The sequence below is a fragment of the Phoca vitulina genome, unplaced genomic scaffold (assembly GCF_004348235.1).
Source record: "Phoca vitulina isolate PV1807 unplaced genomic scaffold, GSC_HSeal_1.0 scaffold21, whole genome shotgun sequence".
In the NCBI taxonomy this organism is placed as follows: domain Eukaryota; kingdom Metazoa; phylum Chordata; class Mammalia; order Carnivora; family Phocidae; genus Phoca; species Phoca vitulina.
Window position 1 is genome coordinate 10940029 of NW_022589724.1, and position 17610 is coordinate 10957638.

General features: G+C 43.0%; 1 protein-coding gene across 11 annotated transcripts in view; it reads left to right on the forward strand.

The window, feature by feature from the left end:
• The window catches only part of PALM2AKAP2 (PALM2 and AKAP2 fusion), a 448663-nt gene that overhangs the window by 188337 nt on the left and 242716 nt on the right, over positions 1–17610 (forward strand). For 10 of the 11 annotated variants that reach the window (XM_032418283.1, XM_032418278.1, XM_032418286.1 and 7 more), the window contains 2 exons: positions 1304–1384; positions 12302–12432. Coding sequence is in view for 9 of the 11 variants with exons in the window: in XM_032418278.1 (XP_032274169.1) it covers positions 1304–1384; positions 12302–12432 (212 nt within the window). In the remaining 2 variants the exon portion in view is untranslated. Of the gene's footprint in view, positions 1–1087; positions 1167–1303; positions 1385–12301; positions 12433–17610 lie in introns of those variants that run through there. The other variant, XM_032418284.1, reaches the window with a different exon arrangement.

A 17610-nucleotide genomic window follows, 5' to 3' on the forward strand; every position in this document is an offset into this window, starting at 1 on the left:
GCACAGAGGAGCTTGGTTGTAACACAAATCATAGCTGTGTTGACTTGAATAGAAAACGTAGCAACTCCTTCTGTTAGCACAGAGCCCAGCAGCCAGCCTTCCACAGTATCGTCTCCTCCAGAGTTTGGCTGTTCTATTGTCGGATGCCACTCTGTCTGTCTAGCAAGTTTCTCCCTGCATATGTGAGTCAAGGAAAATAATCCAGTGCCGTAAATGTCTCAGCAGACCTCCCCACTGTGCACTTTGGAAACAAAACATGGAACAAGTAAGCTGTCATTAAAGGCAGGCCTTTCTGTTCTTAAATCAGTCACGTTTATATGATGTCTCTTGTCTGCATTTGAGAAGTGTGGGGAAGAAGAGCATTAAGTGTGCACTCCAGTGGAAAGGTTATGCTCTAAATACAGGGGAATTACCTCCCTTTAGAGCCGGCGTCTAGGCATTACCTAGAAGTAAACATGTGGCAATAAGTATAAGAACAAATAACGTTTATTGAGCATTTACTATGTGCCAGACCGCTGTTCCAAATCCTTTACATTATCATCTCATTGAAACCACGCCTCAACCATATGGTTTAGGTACAAATTATGATCTCCTCTTTATGTGAGAGAAGGTTTGGACCCAGGGAGGTTAAAAGAACTTGCCAGAGGTCACACAGGTAGCAAATGGCAGAGCTGGGAGTTGGATCCAGGCAGACCAACTTCAGATTTCATATTTAACATAACCTCAGGGAGCCCCACCCACATGCAGTGCTCCCCCACCCCCACCCCGAGACTAGTTTCAGCAAAGACCACCCATCTAATTTGCATTGTTTGTGATGTCCAACGGGATGATTTGTCCTACGAAATTGGAAATTGTGTTGGATTACATGTGTATGTGATTTCGATGAGAGAAAGCTAACCCTAGAATCCCCACTGTTTCATTCTGTCATCTTTGCAGTTTATAACAACCTTTATCTTTTCGATGGAGACATTTTTATTCTTTGTCTCCAAATTAACACTGCATAGAACATGACTCTGTGAGTGTGTGTGTGTGTGTGTGTGTGTGTGTGTGTGGAAACCGCCTTTTCTTCTGGATGAAATTGCTGCAGCCTGGCTGACGGAGGAGACTCTCCCACTCGCCGAGCCCACAGCAGGCATGTTAGGGAGAAAGCTCCTGGAGGCGGAGAGGCAGGTGACACTGTGTGTGTGCCCAGCGTCTCTCTGAGTGTCTCTACAGATGTGTGCTGCTGCCACTGCTTCCAGCCTTAAAATTCCTGGAGCCAACACCCACCTACTCTTACAGCCTCTCTCTCTTTATTTTCAAGGAAAAAAGAAAGAGGCAGACTGAAATAGAAGGCAAGCGACAGGAACTTGACGAGCAGATACTTCTGCTGCAGCATTCCAAGGTAAGTGGCTGATCCCGCGAACCTATTCCATTATTAGACATGCAGATCACACTCCAGAGAGCTGGGCAGAGCCTGCCCTGGCGTGAAGGCATTGCCGCCGACTGCGCTAGCCCTTTCTCCTTTAGTCAGGAAACCATCTCTTGGCTTTTCTTGTGAATTTCTCCAATGCAGGGCATTGTTACAGCATTCCAGTTTCTGCGAGCATGAGGAGATTATAGTGTGCATGTGGACGGGTTTGGGGGCTGGTGTGTGCATGTGAAATGTGGTGGTTATATATAGAAATTGGATGGGAATTTCCACATGGTGGGCGAGGCAGTGTTCCGGGGCTGCATCCCCAGTGCATTAGGTGCTGAGCATGTGTCTGTTCAGAGCTTCCAAAGGACACATTGAACGTACTGTTCTTTTATAGATTAAAAATCTGAGTATTTTCTTTCTTGATATGGAGAAACGGGAGATAAAAGCACCGTGATCTGATAAAAGAGCAACCCTGTGTATTTCCCATGATTCATTCATTTTGTTTCTACTTTCACAATTTTGGAAGTATTCTCTTAGAACGAGCAGTTGGCCAAGAGATGGCATTGAAATGATTTGACTTGGTTGGGTCTCCGTTGCACAGAGAGAGAGAGATGTTTCATTATTTATTTTTCTTTAAAACATAAGGCACTTAAGCATCATAATTGATTGCAGCCTACGAGAAAGCTCTGTCACTGTCACAAGGACTCCACGGGCTATAGCATGTTGCTTTCTGCAGGCTTGCAGCATATTGTGAACACATTCCAGTGACCAGCTGGGAGTTGCTGCATGCCTTCTACTGCTCTGGGCTTTTTTTAGGAAAACCTTCTCCTGCTCAACTCAAGTTGCCGTGACAGTCATGTATAGATTTGCATTGCTCAGAGGGCTGGTGGGGAAGGTGGGGCTGACTTCAGGGTGATGCTAGGTAGAGATAGTTTAGATTCTTTTAAACAAGATGAGTCTTTATGATTGTATTTCCCATTCTTCTCTAGAAGATAGGGTGGTGCTAAATGAATCCTTAAGATGAGAATTATCAGCAAGCTGGTTTCAAAGAGCAGCATGACCTAAATCCGCTTAGCATATTTATCAGTTTACTATCAACTTTAACCAGAGAAATGTGCTTAAAAGGAAGAACAATAGCATGATACTGAGAATATTGCCCATTTATTTTTGCTCTTGTAAATCCATTTATGGACCTTTCTTTGTAGGAGCTTACACTATATCCCATATGCTGTTACTCTCTCCTTACAACATTCCTGAGGAAGCATTGAGGGCTAAAGTTAGTATTTTCTTCTTACAGAGAGGGGGACTTAAAAACACTTAATAGAACCAAGTGAATTTTTCAAGGTCAATCTGGACAGAGCTGGGACTCTGGCTCAGAGTACAGTCAACTCACTCCTTATAAGAGACCAAAATGTACTAACACCTCAGTGAATTCTAGGTTTAAGGTGGATTTTTTTTATGAAGGAGACTGAAAAAATGAGAGGCTGTTTTGACTAGACAGCCCCTCTTCCCTTTAAGCTCAACATGGTTCTTTGCTTTTGCTTTCCTTGAATCAAAAGGCAATAAACATATGTCAGAAGATTAAGTTTCTTTTGTCCCAACTTCTTATCATTCTGGATGCCAGATAAGATACCAAGGACTCATTCATTGCTGATGTCCAGCACAGTATCCATCCATGTATCCATTCATCCATGTATCCATCTATCCATCCATCCATCCATGTATCCAGCCACCCAATCAACAGAAATAACAGTAAAGAGGACTTAGTATTGCATGTAGAAGCAGTGAGACTCCTTCAGAGACTTGGAAACAAGGGAATCAGATAGTTCTTTATGGTTATCCTGGTAAAATCCTCACATTGTTGATAAAATTGGCTATCTAAGGGAACACCCAGCACTTTCACCTAAGTAATCTTCCTATAACCTGGAGAGAAAAGACTGGAAGTGATAGCAATTTAATAAGTGGAGACCAATGGGTTGTAATTCTCTCTCTCTGGAAGGCCCATGTAGACAGAATGAGGGTGGATCAGTAACCTTGAACAATGAAAGCAAAACCAAAAACAACCTCAGAGATCCCAAAGGTGGTTTATCTGGACTTCCCTGGAGAAACTCCAGCTCTGCAGGTACCAAGTTTCTATGCTCTGGTGAGGTGGGGTCTGAGGTAAGCAAGGAGTGGATCAGGTGAAACTTTTCTCATGACTCTGCCTCTCTTTGTTCTGAGTCCATCATTCCCAAAATAACTGAGTTATTTTGGTGGTGCCTGACTGGGAGATATAATCACTTCAGGCACCAGAAAAGCATATGTTCTACTTTCAATCAGTTAGCTGTTGACTGAACTTGAATAGCGTGCGTCATCTTCCCTGTGATCATTCAGTTTTGAGCTTGGCAGCCTCACCCGTGGATGTTAGTAAATTCATTGAGGTGATAGTTCCTCTGTGAGCCTCTTGGTAGAGACTCAGCCAGCTTTGTCCTGGACGCATGGCAGCCTTGTCATCCCCTTCTCCATCCTCGATAATAGTCATATTTTTGAGTGCCTACTGTGGGCCTGGTACTTTAAATACATCCCCTCAATAATGGCCACAAAATTCGTCACTGACTTAAATGGCCACTTTCCCTGTCTCACAGGTGAGGAAACAAACTCGTGAGGTCAAGTCATTTGCCCAAGAACAGAGAGACGATAAGCGAGGGAACCCTGGTTGAATGCTAGGGCTTGTGTGCCTCCAAAACCAAGCCTTCTCCAGGACACTCTTGTCTTTAAAGGAAATGTTCCATTTTGAATAATTTGTCTAGAGAAATGCCAATTACCACCATCATTGTCTCTTTACTGTAAGTTATACTTTAATGGACTCCAGAAAATTTAGACCATGTGGAGACATTATTGATTATTGGCAGTTCCTGTAAGTAGAAAATATTAAGAACTATGCCAACAATATTTATTTAACTAATTTATAAAATCTAGGATGCTCCCTAAAATATATATATATATATATATATATATATATATATATATATATATATGCGCTTAGTGCAAAGTTAAATGGAAAAGCATTAGAATTAGATTTCATATTTATTAAGATATAATTCTCCTTGTCAAATAGTCTATAGACACGTATTCTCATGCAATGAGGTATGAATTATTTAGATAGACTTACTGGTCTCTTGTCAAAGCAAATAAATAGAATGCAAGATAATAGTTTTGATGCTTATTTGATTAATATTCTTGGTAATTGTGATATTTAGGATTATGCAGTGAGCAATGCCACAAAACGGAATATTCTTACTTTATATATGGACAATTAACAAATTCTGCAATGCAATAAAAGACCCAAGTACTGAAAGAGCTTCTACACTCCAGCGATTAGGAAACCTCCAAGTACTTTGAAGTCCTCGCCAAATTAAACTCAGATTTCTTTTTACAAGATACTTAGCTATATTTAGTATTTAATATTTATGATGTAAGAATTTCCAAGAAGTGCTCACATATCGGATCAGTAAGCAATTTTAATAGCTGAATTATTTTTGCTGTTTATAAGAGAAAGGAATGCACGATCACTGCAAAAGCAAAATTTTAAAGTACAGGAAAATATAAAGAAAAAAAGCATATCAACTGTATACTGGTCACCCAGATATAACTCACACAGAGGTATATTCTTCTATGCTTTTTCTCTAGTATATTTTTATAGATTAAGCTTTGTGACCCTTGTTCATAGGCCTCATCAGCTGGTGATTAAAATGAAATGATATTAAACATTCAGGTCCAAAATACATTCACCTTTGCCTCTTTTTTTGATTTTGGTGTATGGGCTGTTTTAAATTCTCATAAAAGGGGTGCCTGGGTGGCTCAGTCGGTTAAGCATCTGCCTTCGGCTCAGGTCATGATCTTGGGGTCCTGGGATCAAGTCCTAGGATCCAGCCCCATGTCAGGCTCCCTGCTCAGTGGGGAGTCTACTTCTCCCTCTCCCTTCCCCCCCGCCGCTTGTGCTCTCTGTCTCTCAAATAAATAAGTAATTAATAAAATCTCATACAAAACTTTGTAATTTTTGTGACATCACATCTAACGTTCTTTTGCTTTATGATTTCTGACTTTGATATGGTTCTTGCAAAGAACATCTCAAAAACTTACCTAGGATGTTTCTTGTCCTTCAATAGTTTTAACCCACCTAGAATTTATTTTTCTATATGAAATAAGATAGGAACGACTTTACTTTTTATTGATGGGGAGCCAGTTGCCTCCACGTGATTTATTGATTAATTCATTCTTTTCCTCACTGACTTAAATGTCTTCTTTATCATATACATATTTCTCCCTTATACTCGAGTCCACCATTTGTGGATTCTTCTTATTCCATGAATCTGCCACTCCTGTGCCGATACCATCCTCATCTAATCCCTCTAGCTTTTTAAATATATAATATGTATTAATAATATGTCATAAGGCAAGAGCCATCATTATTCTTCCGTTGAAAAATTGTCTTGGCTTTGTATTCCATGGAAACAATTATTTATTTTTATTGTTTTTATTATGTGACTTGTGATAATGTGAGTTTAAAAAATAAATCAACTATTATATTATACCAGACAGACTAAATTTAATATTCCCTTTGCTCTCTTGGTTGAATTACCAGAGATTTGTCTATTTTATTGGTCAGCCCAAGGTCCCAGCAAGAGTAGGCAGGCAGTATGTATTGCCACATGAATCCCTTTGGAACTGTCACAATTATAAAGGTCTGTATGACAGGGGCAGCACTGTCAGAATCAAATTGCTAATATCCTCTCTTCAATACATAAGCTGCCTTTGAATTATTTATTTATGAGCAGGGAACTCTGACTAGAGTTTTTTTTTTTTTCTAATCCAAGCTATGAAAATTGTCATTATATTTTAAAAACCACAACCTTTTCTTTCAAAAAGATTGAATGGAAAAAAAAAATCAAAGACTGAACTGTGGCCCTGCAAGATATTTATTGTCAACTCACCAAGGTCATCTGCTACATGGCCTGAAGGTACCAGGGGCCTTGCTGCAAACATGTTACAGTGGCTCCCACTATTGTGAACCTTTAGCACTAATTTTAGACTTTTCTTGGTTGTTAGTATGTGTGAAAGGCCAATTTCAATTTTTAAAATATTGAATAGACGGGCAGGGTACACAGTGTCAAGGAACTTTATGTCCCCCTTGTTCCCATCCCGTCTCCACTGGCCCTGTAAACAGAGCTTGAGTAGAAGTTAGAACTTGGTTTCTTCTCTCAGAAGTCTTGGTTTGGCTTCTGCGTGGACTGAAATCATGTAACACAAACTTAATACCAAACCAAGGTCTTACTGGGAGTCGATGGGGAGGAGTGATAAGAATTATCATCGTCATCATGACTTCAAATATCATTTATGCATCAGTGACTCCCAAATTGATATTTATCCCAACTGCAATGTCCCCTGAACTCCATGCTCTTGTATTCAGCTGTTTTCCTGACATGTCCACTTAGATGGTACCACTTCCATTTATAAGCCTCTCAAGCTTAAGCTGCCCTAAATACAAGTTTTGGTTTTCTGCTCTTCTAGCCCTTGTTCTTCCACTAGTCTTTCCAATCTCCAGGTGAGGATACCACCATCCACCCTTTTGCTCAAACCAAATATCTGTGTCACCTTTAATCCCACCCTTTCCCTCGCCCCTGCATCTAATCTATCAGCAAGTCATGTTGACTCTACCTCTAAAGTACGCCCTGTGCCTTCCATTTCTTCTGCTGCTCCTTGGTTTCAAGCTAGCATGCTCTGTCACCTGATGATGTAATAGAGTCCAATCACTTATACTTTGTAATCCTGTCCCTTTCAGTCTGTTTTCTTCCTATGGTGCTTAGGATAAATGCCAAACTCCTTAGCAAGTCTGCTGTACCCTACCTAATCTGGCCCCTGCGTTCCTCTCCATCTTCAGCTTCTTCTACCCTCCCTTCCCCACCCCCCACTCACTATGGTCCAGCCGCTTGGGCATTCTGTCTGGTCCACAAATGCGCTAAACTCTGTCCCACATCTGGGCTATTACATTTGCCGGTCTCTGCCCCTGAAATTGCCTTCCTTGGATCTCAGATCTCAGCTCAAATGTTCACGTACTCGCAGGGACTTTTCCCACCTTAAGTGTCCTCAGTCCATCCCTGTTTGTCATATTGTCCTGCCTACCTCCTGCCATGCATGTATCACAGTCTGAATTTATCTTGCATCCTTGTGTATTGGGACAAAAGCTTGGTGATCCTGGGGACTTGCCTGTCTTCCAGAGCAGTGTCTGAAGGACCTGGCAGAGTGTCTGGCACATAGGGAGTGGATGGGGACACCACTGCTCCTGAGATGGGGATGCAGGAGGAGAGACAGCTATGTGGAAGGATGATGAGCTCCTTTTCGGGTCAGCGTTTGGATAACCAGTGGGAAAGTTTATGCATTCTCCAGGTGTTTGGATAGTCACAGGTTCTGATGCAGGGCTATTCAAATTGTGGACCTCGGACCAGGACCGTCAATGGCAGCATCACCTGGGAGCTTATTAAAATTCAGATTCCTCGGCCTTATCCCAAACTTCGAGAATTGACATCTCTGGGAGTGGGAATCTGTGCTTTCGCAAGCTCTCCTGTAAGCCTTATGCATACTTCCTTTGTCTTGACTCCTCATAGTTGCATCCACTTGACAAAGGTGAAGTTTGACAGTTCTTCACCCCTGTAAGCTATGATACAATTTTTTGGTATATGCAGTTTGGACATAAAAAAAAATGAAAAGTTTTTATTTTTAGTGTTCACTTCTGCCGTGCTCTGCTTGTCACTTAATTCTGAAACACTCAGGCAGCCAATAGGGACCAGAACAGTAGAGGGAAACTGGCGCTTTCGATGGGTGTGTGTGATCGGCCCGCACAAGTGCATTATATTCCAAGGCCGTAGCACAGCCGACCCTCAGAGACAACAGGAGGGCATCTGGCGTAGGTTAAGGGAACCTTCGGTGGTAAACGTATTAGAATCAGTGGTTTGCCCTAGCAGCATTACTTTAAGACCAAGTGAAAAAAAATCAACTTTGCTTTTTTGTTTTTGTAATATCCAAACACTTTTGTGAAACGGACTTCTCTGAGACCAGGCCCACTGTCTTGTTCTGTTAGAATCTCTCTTCTTGGCTCCAGCTGTTGGGGATGCTTGGCTTATCCAGAGAAGAGACAGATGAGAGGGCACACGTGCTCTTGGTGTTCATGGTCACCAGGCGGCTCTTGTCAGAAGTACTGATGGATGGCTAGGACTCAATTAGCCAGAAATGAGCCGTTAGACCCTTTCCTGGATGGCAGGAGGCACAGTGTGAAGAAGAGCAGACAGAACATTCCCAAAAATAGCCACTGTGTCACGTTTCAAGAAGCCCCGGCTGCAGAGCATCCCTGCTGGGGCAGAGAAGGCTGGGTCTGTCCATGGCTGCCTTTTCAGAAGAGTACACACACCAAGACCAAGGTTGCCAATAGATCTGTCCCCCAGTAATCCTAACAGGGTTTTTACCCTCTATAGGTTGAACTAGGTGAGTATCAAACATTTCAACTCACGGAGCACTATGAATGAAAGTGCGACACCCCCCTCCTGAGTAATTAGAATGACAGTTGAGATTTTTCCAATTCACCCATTTACTCATTCATTCCCTGGAACTGGGCTGGGTGCGGCAATGAGATGCAAAGATGAATGAAGAACAGTCCCAGCCTTTGAAGAGCTGGGAGTTCAGAGGAGGAAAGATACAAAAAGAAAGAATTGGAGAACAGTGTTAAGAGTGCGCTGGAGTATGTTCTCTGCTAGAGGAGACAGAGCAGAGAGCCATGGATCCTGCCAGTGGGAGCGGGGAAGGCTTCATTTTACCTGCTCTTTCTCAGATGAAGGGAGGAGAGGCCAGAGGAACAGCATGGACAACAATAATAAACATTTCTCTAGTACTAAGTATGGGCTCAGCACTTGTGTATGAACTCATTTAATCCTCATGACAAGCCTGAGGTGGGCTCTGTCATCATGTCCATTTTACAGATGAGAAAACTGAGGTTTGGTGAGGCTGATGAGACTGTCTTAAGGTCACACAGCTAATAAGTGGGAGACTGGCTCCAGAATTCAGGCTGTTAACCACTGTTTGACATGGCTTCTCACTGTGTGTGAGCATGATACCTGGAGAATTTTGAGTGGAGAACAGTGGTTTTGAATTTTTTTTTTTTCTGTAGCCCACTTAGAAAGAGAAACCAATTTAACCCACTCATCCCCACTTTCCAGTGGAAGAAACATCTCTGTAATAAAGCTATGGAGAATGTAGTAGTTTGCTAGAGCTGCTATAACAAAGACCACAGACTGGGTGGCTTAAACACCAGACATACTCTCATCATTCTGGAGGCTAGAAGGCCAAGATCAAGGTGTTGGTAGGGTTAGCTTCTTCTAATGCTCTCTCCTTGGCTTGTATATGGGTGTCCTCCTTTGGTGTCTTTACATGATCTTCTTTCTGTGCATGTCTGTGTCTTAATCTCCACTTCTTATAAGGACACCAGTCATACTGGATTAGAGCCCATTCCAATGACCTCATTTAACCTTCAAGACCCTATTTCCAAACACAGTCACATTATGAGGTAGGAGGGTTTAGGACTTCAACATATGAATTGGTGGGGGGAGGAGCTATAATTTAGCCCATAAGAAAGAGCAACCAATGTAAACAAATTGTACTGTGAGCTTTTACACATGATTTTATATTATTAAACAATGCCCTAGAAACTTTTAAAGTACTTTTTTGACACTGTCCTTGGTGGTAGTTGTATATACATTTACAGGCACCATGTTACCAATGACGTATAACTGTTTAAATTGGGTGAGGGCGGCTTCTGTGTACAATCCCTTTAGCATACAGTTGGAATAACTTACATATGAACAACCTCATGTCTTTAATGAGTGGAAAGCTACAGGTCAAGTGCCATAAATATGCTTCCCTATGTACTGTATGTAAGGCTAACCAAACAGACGTCCACCAAAAACGATCTATAATTAAAGGGCAAGAATAACACCAGTGAAGACTATGACTACCTGGACACCACACCGAGGCATTGCTAACAAAAAGTCCATTCAGAAGTGTAGGAATTGGGGGCGCCTGGGTGGCTCAGTCATTAAGCGTCTGCCTTCAGCTCAGGTCATGATCACAGGGCCCTGGGATCGAGCCATGCATTGGGCTCCCTGCTCCACGGGGAGCCTGCTTCTCCCTCTCCCACTCCTCCTGCTTGTGTTCCCTCTCTCGCTGTCTCTCTCTCTGTCAAATAAATAAATTAAATCTTTAAAAAAAAAAAAAAGAAGTGTAGGAATTCTAGCCATTGGAACTTGCACCTGTGCATCCAGCAGGGGCTTCATAGCCCTGCGTAGCTGCTGGATTTCTCAATAGAAAGGTGAATCAGAACCGATAATGAATTCTTACTATTACTAAATGTCGGTAATTTTTAGTAACTCATTTTATAGCTTCATCATAAGTAGCTCCTATTCCTTGATCTCAAGACAAATGTGAACCTCTGGAATTGTCTACCTTTTGCTTATAAGAGCTGTAGAAAGGAAACTGAAGTGAGTATGAATTCTGTGTCCACAATATTAGAGATATTCCACTCTCTCATTTCTGTACATCATATTTAATTGGCTGCAAGCCGTGCATAACCTGGCTCTTAGTCATTATAAGGGCTCCCTTTCCTTTACCTTGCTCAGCCTGCCTGATGAGGTCAAACCAGATTCTGATGGAGGTGATGCTGGGATCCAGGGAACCCAGTGCTTACTCTATGCTTACACTATGTTGAATGGCCTCATAGCCATTATGGGACCAGGGAAAAACTGGTGACATGCCCTGCTTACAGCACCCTTACAGCACTCCATTCCCAGGACCACCGACCTGCCAAGGGGACGCTCAGCCATGATGCCCAGGGTCCAGCCCCTGCAAACATCCAATAACCACCATCTGCCATCTAGGGACCATGTAATGGAAACCCAAATCAAAAATCCTCTCCCATGCCTTCCTCACCTTGCTCTTTGTTTTAGGGAGTTTTAGCATGCCTTTCTTTTGAGCTGTTTTCATTTCTCTTGTCAAAGCAGTAATGGCTCCCTCCCAGCCATTGATGTGAAACTCAAAACTTTTTTTATTTCGGGGCACCTGGGTGGCTCAGTCAGTTAAGCATCCAGCTCTTGATCTCAGCTCACGTCTTGATCTCAGGGTTGGGAGTTCAAGCCCCACATTGGGCTCCACCTGAGCCTACTAAAAACAAAACAAACAAACTAAAAAACAACCCACCTTTTTATTTCACTTCACAATGTATTAGTACACTGGTGCAAATGGAGTGCATGATTTTAATACCATTTGGAGACCACTGCTGAGGATGGTTGGGAATCATTAAAAAGCTTCTAAGAAGAAGCATGACATAATCTTTTTTTAAAAAAAGAAACACCTTAAGACGGACTCGATATAGGGTGATCTTAAGAAATTATATAATGGAATTGCAGTAGCACAGAAAAATGTCCTTATGTTTTAGAGATTCATACTGAAATACTTATGGGTGAAATGTCATGATGTTTGTTATTTCCTTTAAAATGCTTTGGTGAAGAATTTGTGGGAAATACGGCAACTGTTTATCATTGTAAAGCTAGATGAGTTACATGGGCATTCATTTTACTGTTTCCTGTTTTTCTGTATGTTTTCAAAAGCTGTTTATAGTAGGAAATGCAGAAATAAACCCCTTTGGTGGCTCTCTAGGGGTTAGGCCTGAGGGAAGTCGGGAGCCAAGTTAGTGAGGAGGCGAAGGCAGCAATTCAGGTGACCGCTGATGAGGGGCGGAGCTAAAACCGAGGCACCGCGACACAGAGAAGGCTGTGGACTGAAAGGTGTCATCTAGTCTGTTCTCTTCCCTCATTCCCACAGTCCAAAGTGCTTCGGGAAAAATGGCTGCTGCAGGGTATCCCCGCTGGAACTGCCGAAGAGGAGGAAGCCAGGAGGCGGCAGTCTGAGGAAGATGAGTTCAGAGTCAAACAACTGGAAGATAACATCCAGAGGTAGGTGGTTCCCAGCGCCGGCACGCCCCCGCACCCCCCCTCCCCGCGCAGGGGTCTTACAGTGCAGTACTCGCTACTGTCCTCTAGGGGGCCCTCCTCAGTGCCGGACCCTTTGCCCAGAGCTTGCGAATTCTCTTCCTAAAAACAGAGCACATTGGTATCGTTTTAACGTTTCCAGATAACCCCGAGTTATTACTCTGAGTACTAATTACTGTATGGGGCTGTCATTCGGTACGGTGATGTTTTCCTGGAGCAGTGAGGTGTTGGAAGCAGCTTGTCCCTTCACTAAACGCCCACCTTTTGAGTTCTTCCACCAGCTTTTGTCTTTTTCCTCCTGTGAATCAGGCTGTTAGCTGTTATTGCTGCTGTAGTGGGTCTGTTTCCTACATTTGATCAATGTGAAGTGGGGAAACGGTAGCCAGGGGTCTGAGAACGATAGACGTGCTGAATGAGGGCACCACTGTGAGTTATGTGCCTGCTCTAAGAATTAACTTTGTACTGTCTGCTTGCGCTGCTCAGAGGGTGAGTTGGTTCCTTTATGGTTCTCAGCCAGGTTCTGAACATTTCCGTCTGGGAGATAAGTGACCTTCCTGTGGCCAGTGGTTGGCCAGGCTCACACAGGAGCAAAAACATAGGTTTGCACTTAAACACTGTGGTCGTACCAGGTCCCAGGACACGTAGCCAGAGATGTGAGATGGGGGTGGAAGGTGGTGATCAGAGATGCCTTAGAACCAAATCTCCCTCTCCACCCCATCCCACCAAACCCCACCTCAAATCTCAGCCTCAAGAGCTTCATCTCTTTCTCCTGAGGGTGCAAGCTCATTTAGAATACAAAGGGCAAGAGCTACCTCACTACCAGCCTTTATACCCAAGCGTGAACGAGGACTGTGAAGAGTCCTTAGAGACTCCAGTAGGGTCACCAGAGGGAAAAGCAGACTGGCCGTAAGCCCTCAAGGCCTGGGTCCCTGTTTGCTTGGGCCCTAATGTCCCTTGAAGAGTTCTCAAGAGCAGCTTAGCTAAATTTTGCTTGTGGGGGAAATTCACTAAGAAGAAGTTTGTATGTGATGTGCATATACACACATACATGTATGTGAATATATACACATGTGTGCATATGCACACGTATGTGAATATGTATGTACATGTGCGCGCACACAGCTATGTGAATATGTGTACACACATGCACAGACATTTATATATGTGGATGTGTGCGTGTGTGCATATACACATGTAAGCATGCGATTATGCACACGTGTATGTGATTAAGTACACACCTGCACGTGTACGTGTATGTGATTATGCACATGTGTGCATGTGCACATACGTGTGTGAATGTGTGTACACGTGTGTGCATATACACACACGTTTTTAGCATACAAAGGGTAAAGGCTTAACTATTACCATTTTAGATAGATAGCTAGTTAGATCTATATATATATCATTAGAAGAAGAAATCTTAGTCCTAGAAATACGACATCACCCTGGTGAGGACAAGTACCTCTAGGAAGTAGGAAAGGTCTCCTGTTAGAAGCCCAGAAGGTAGAGGGGGAAGGGGCAGGAGCCTGTCACTCAGAGTCCTGAGCCTCGGGAGTTGCTCTCCTCCCAAGTGGCTCAGCTGGCTGTCTCTTAGACAAGACGAGGGAGCCCAGGATTGTTGGAAATACTGACAACAAGCTGGGGAGGAAAGGCCGCTCGGAGAAGTGGTTTTACAGGAAGTCTCAGAAGTGGCAAGTCCATGGTGCTTTCAGCTGTAGGTGACAGTTCATATAATACAGCGGCATCGCTTTGTCTTTACTCTTGTTAAAGGTTCCGTCGTTTTCCCGTCTCTTTCTCACTGGCTGTACGTACTCACCTCAGACAGGTCTGGCGCAGAGCAGAAGCTCCACAACTATGTGTTGAATGAAGAATGGGGACCGGGTATGCCACATCTCAGGGAAGCCCTGCCCGGCAGAGGAGGCCTGGAAGAGTATTCCCCAGGCTAACTTCATCCTAGCAGCCAAGTGGCCTGAGCACAGTCTCTTCACTACCTCGGTTGTGAAGGGAGGCAGTGCACACGCTGAGGGGCAGAAAATTTTGTTTAAAATCATTTTTCAGACACTCGTATCTTTTCTCACTGAACCTGACCTGTTCATTCATTTCATCCATTAAGTGTCATAGATGGAATGCAGAAAGGATTTGGAAAATAGGATAAAATTAGTTCTATGACCTTTTCTGTTTTTTTTTTTTTTTTTTTTTTTTTAATGGCATTAGAAAACATGGTCTTCCTACCAAATTGGCAGTTTGGCTTTGGCTTGCGTACTCATATACCATTATTTCGGCCTCACAGGTGGTAACCTTTACCTGTGGGATGAGTGATCACATGGAGGGAGAATCTTAAATCGAGACTCAGTTTTGGCTAAATTGACTCCCAGAGTGAGGAATAAGAGTTAGGGGCTGGTTTATTGCTTATGTGAGCATCACCATATTCAGAAAAATAAGGAGAATCTCTTTTTATTTTTGAGTCAACAGAATAAAGAGCTCAGTCATGTATGCAGGCAATCTCTTGGAGCCCACTGAAGAGACAGATAGCCAAGCCAGAAGGAAAGAAATCACAGCAGCCTAAAAGGGTGGGGATGCAGGTGCTCAGGCCTGGATTCGGGGGGCATTTCCTTCTGCCACAGTCATGGCTCTGCTGGGCTGTGGCCATTTGCTGGGGTTGAGTTATGTTGCCTGGAGCAGGGCTGCCGGTGGGCATCAGTTCTTCCTCAGAGCCTCTGGAGGGAGGAGCTTCTTCCTACCCTGGAAGTCAGTGTCTGCTTCTCCTCGTCTTACTCACAACTTGTCTACTGGAGAACTGTTAGCGTCTTTAAGTTCCAGTGCCCAGGGAAGAAAAGAGCTGTCCTGCCTCTTCCCTTAAAGGACACTGAGCCACCTAAGCTGCTTTCCTTAGTCAGGCATGGTTTAGTTCGCTCTCTCAGTCCTATAGCCACTTGAACAGCCCTAAAGGCTCATTGGAAGCACAGGTGTCCTGCAGTCTTACAGTCCGTGTGGATGGGCCGTTCTGGCTCTGCTCGTTTTGGCTGAGCTCAGCTAGGTGACCCCAAGACATAGGTTGGATGAGTCTGTGCTTTCTTCCCCCAGCACTAATGAGCTAACCATAACTGTTTCCTTTTATGGCGATGGCAAAAGAGCCAGGGGACTGAGAGGAAACGGAACTGCCCATAAGCCATTAGCCACAGCAAGTCATGGCCACCCCCAAAACCAAGGCGGGGAGACAGACAGTCCACATTTGGTGGAAGGAACTTAACAGTTGTGTGGCAGAGGGCACAGATGCAGGGAAGGGTGAGAATGGGAGCTAATAATTCACTCTTCCAGAAGCGTGATTGTTCAAGAGAAAACTGCAAGCATTAGGGAAAGTATAGAAAAGCGAATTCATGAGGAGGAAGATGAGCTAAAACAACTTGAGAATTCAGAGGGACAGGGAGAAGAGAATGAGAAAAAAACAGGAATGGCGTTGAGACCAAATTCAGATTCTGATCTTTATATAATAGGAATCCCAGAAATTGGCTACAGATCAAATGCAGAAGAACCACTAAATAAAAGAATTCTAAAAGGAGCTTTCTTTGTTTGAATCAGAATATCAATCTTTAGATCTTTAGATTTGAGTCCACTAATCTAAGTCACTCCTGAGTAGTAAAATAAATTCTCCTAAAGAGACATGCATGGGGAGCCCGGGTGGCTCAGTCAGTTAAGCGTCCGACTCTTTTTTTCAGCTCAGGTCATGGTGTCATGTGAGATCGAGCCACATGTCGGGCTCCATGCTGTGTGTGGAGCCTGCTTAAGATTCCCTCTCCAACTCCCTCTGTCCTGCCTCAGCCCACTCACTCTCTCTCTGTCAAAAAAAATCTTAAAAAAAAAAAAAGGGCAAACTGTTTTCAAACCATAAAGTAGATTGGTACCGTTGTGCCCTGAAGGTATTTTAGTCCCTGCTGGTGAATCAAGAGTAGCTTGAAGAACCTGAAGGAACAATAGAGAATAGTAATCAAAGAGCGGGGAGAATGCGTACAAGGAAAGATTAAGGGACATCTGTGTTGTTTAAGTTTGGAGAAAGAAAAGGTAATAGCACCCTAACTCAGAACCTCAGTGTAGGTCGGATTTAGGCCATGTCTTAATTCTTTATGTCTGAATATTTAATTAATATTAACTAAGTTAATAATATTAATTAATTAATTAATTAATTCTTGAAGTCTGAATATAATAAAGACTTCAAATAAAGCACGAGAATTTGCACTTAAACATGTCTCTTTCCTTAGATATCTTCAGGAAGAAAGAACATGACCATATTTCCTTTTCTGAGTCTACAATTCTTTATAGTGCCAGTAGTCATACAACAAGTTCCAGGTTTCCGGGCATGTCTTTTACCAAAGTGTTATTTGTAAATTGGTGGTTGTTTGGAATGAAGAATATTGTCTCTCTTCCAAGAATGTTATATGTGGTGCTTAGATTTTGAAGGCAGCACATAAGGAGAGACGGAGGGAAGGAGGAAGGAACTAGACTATTAAATCCTGGGCATTAGAATCACCTGGGAAGCTTTTTTGAAAAAATATAGATTCCCAGGACTTTTTCCAGAAAATTTGGATTCAGTGACCCATGTGAGGAGCCCTGGAATTTATGCTTTTTTAAAGAGTACTCCTGATCATCTGTGTAAATCACAGTCAGGTTCAAGAAAGATTGCTGTAAATGGAAAAAGAATAGACCACAAATAAAATGTAATTAACTAAGAGCACAATAGAACTGCAGTGATTACATCACAGCAGTGGGAAAGGAAGGAGAGGACTGGTCTCTACAGTGGATAAACAGATGGTCATTTTTTTTGCCCAACTTTTCCCTGGGCAATGTCAGGATAGCCCAGTCTATTAGTTATATTTTTGGCTCTCTAGATAGCAAAAGTAAAATCGGTTAAATATGGTCAGCATTGTTGAAAGCAAAATTTGCACAAAGATCTCTCTCTTTTTTTTTTTTTTATTTCAAATGTCACATCTTCTGTATGCTTTATTTCCTATTGGAGTGTCATATTGAGAAAGCCCAAAGGATTGTTTCTGGCTTGGTCCCATGGTCAACTGCTGTCCATATTGTCACTGGGTGTGATGGGTCCCTGGGACCTCACATTTATACTCTTGGAGACTTCTGGCAATTAGA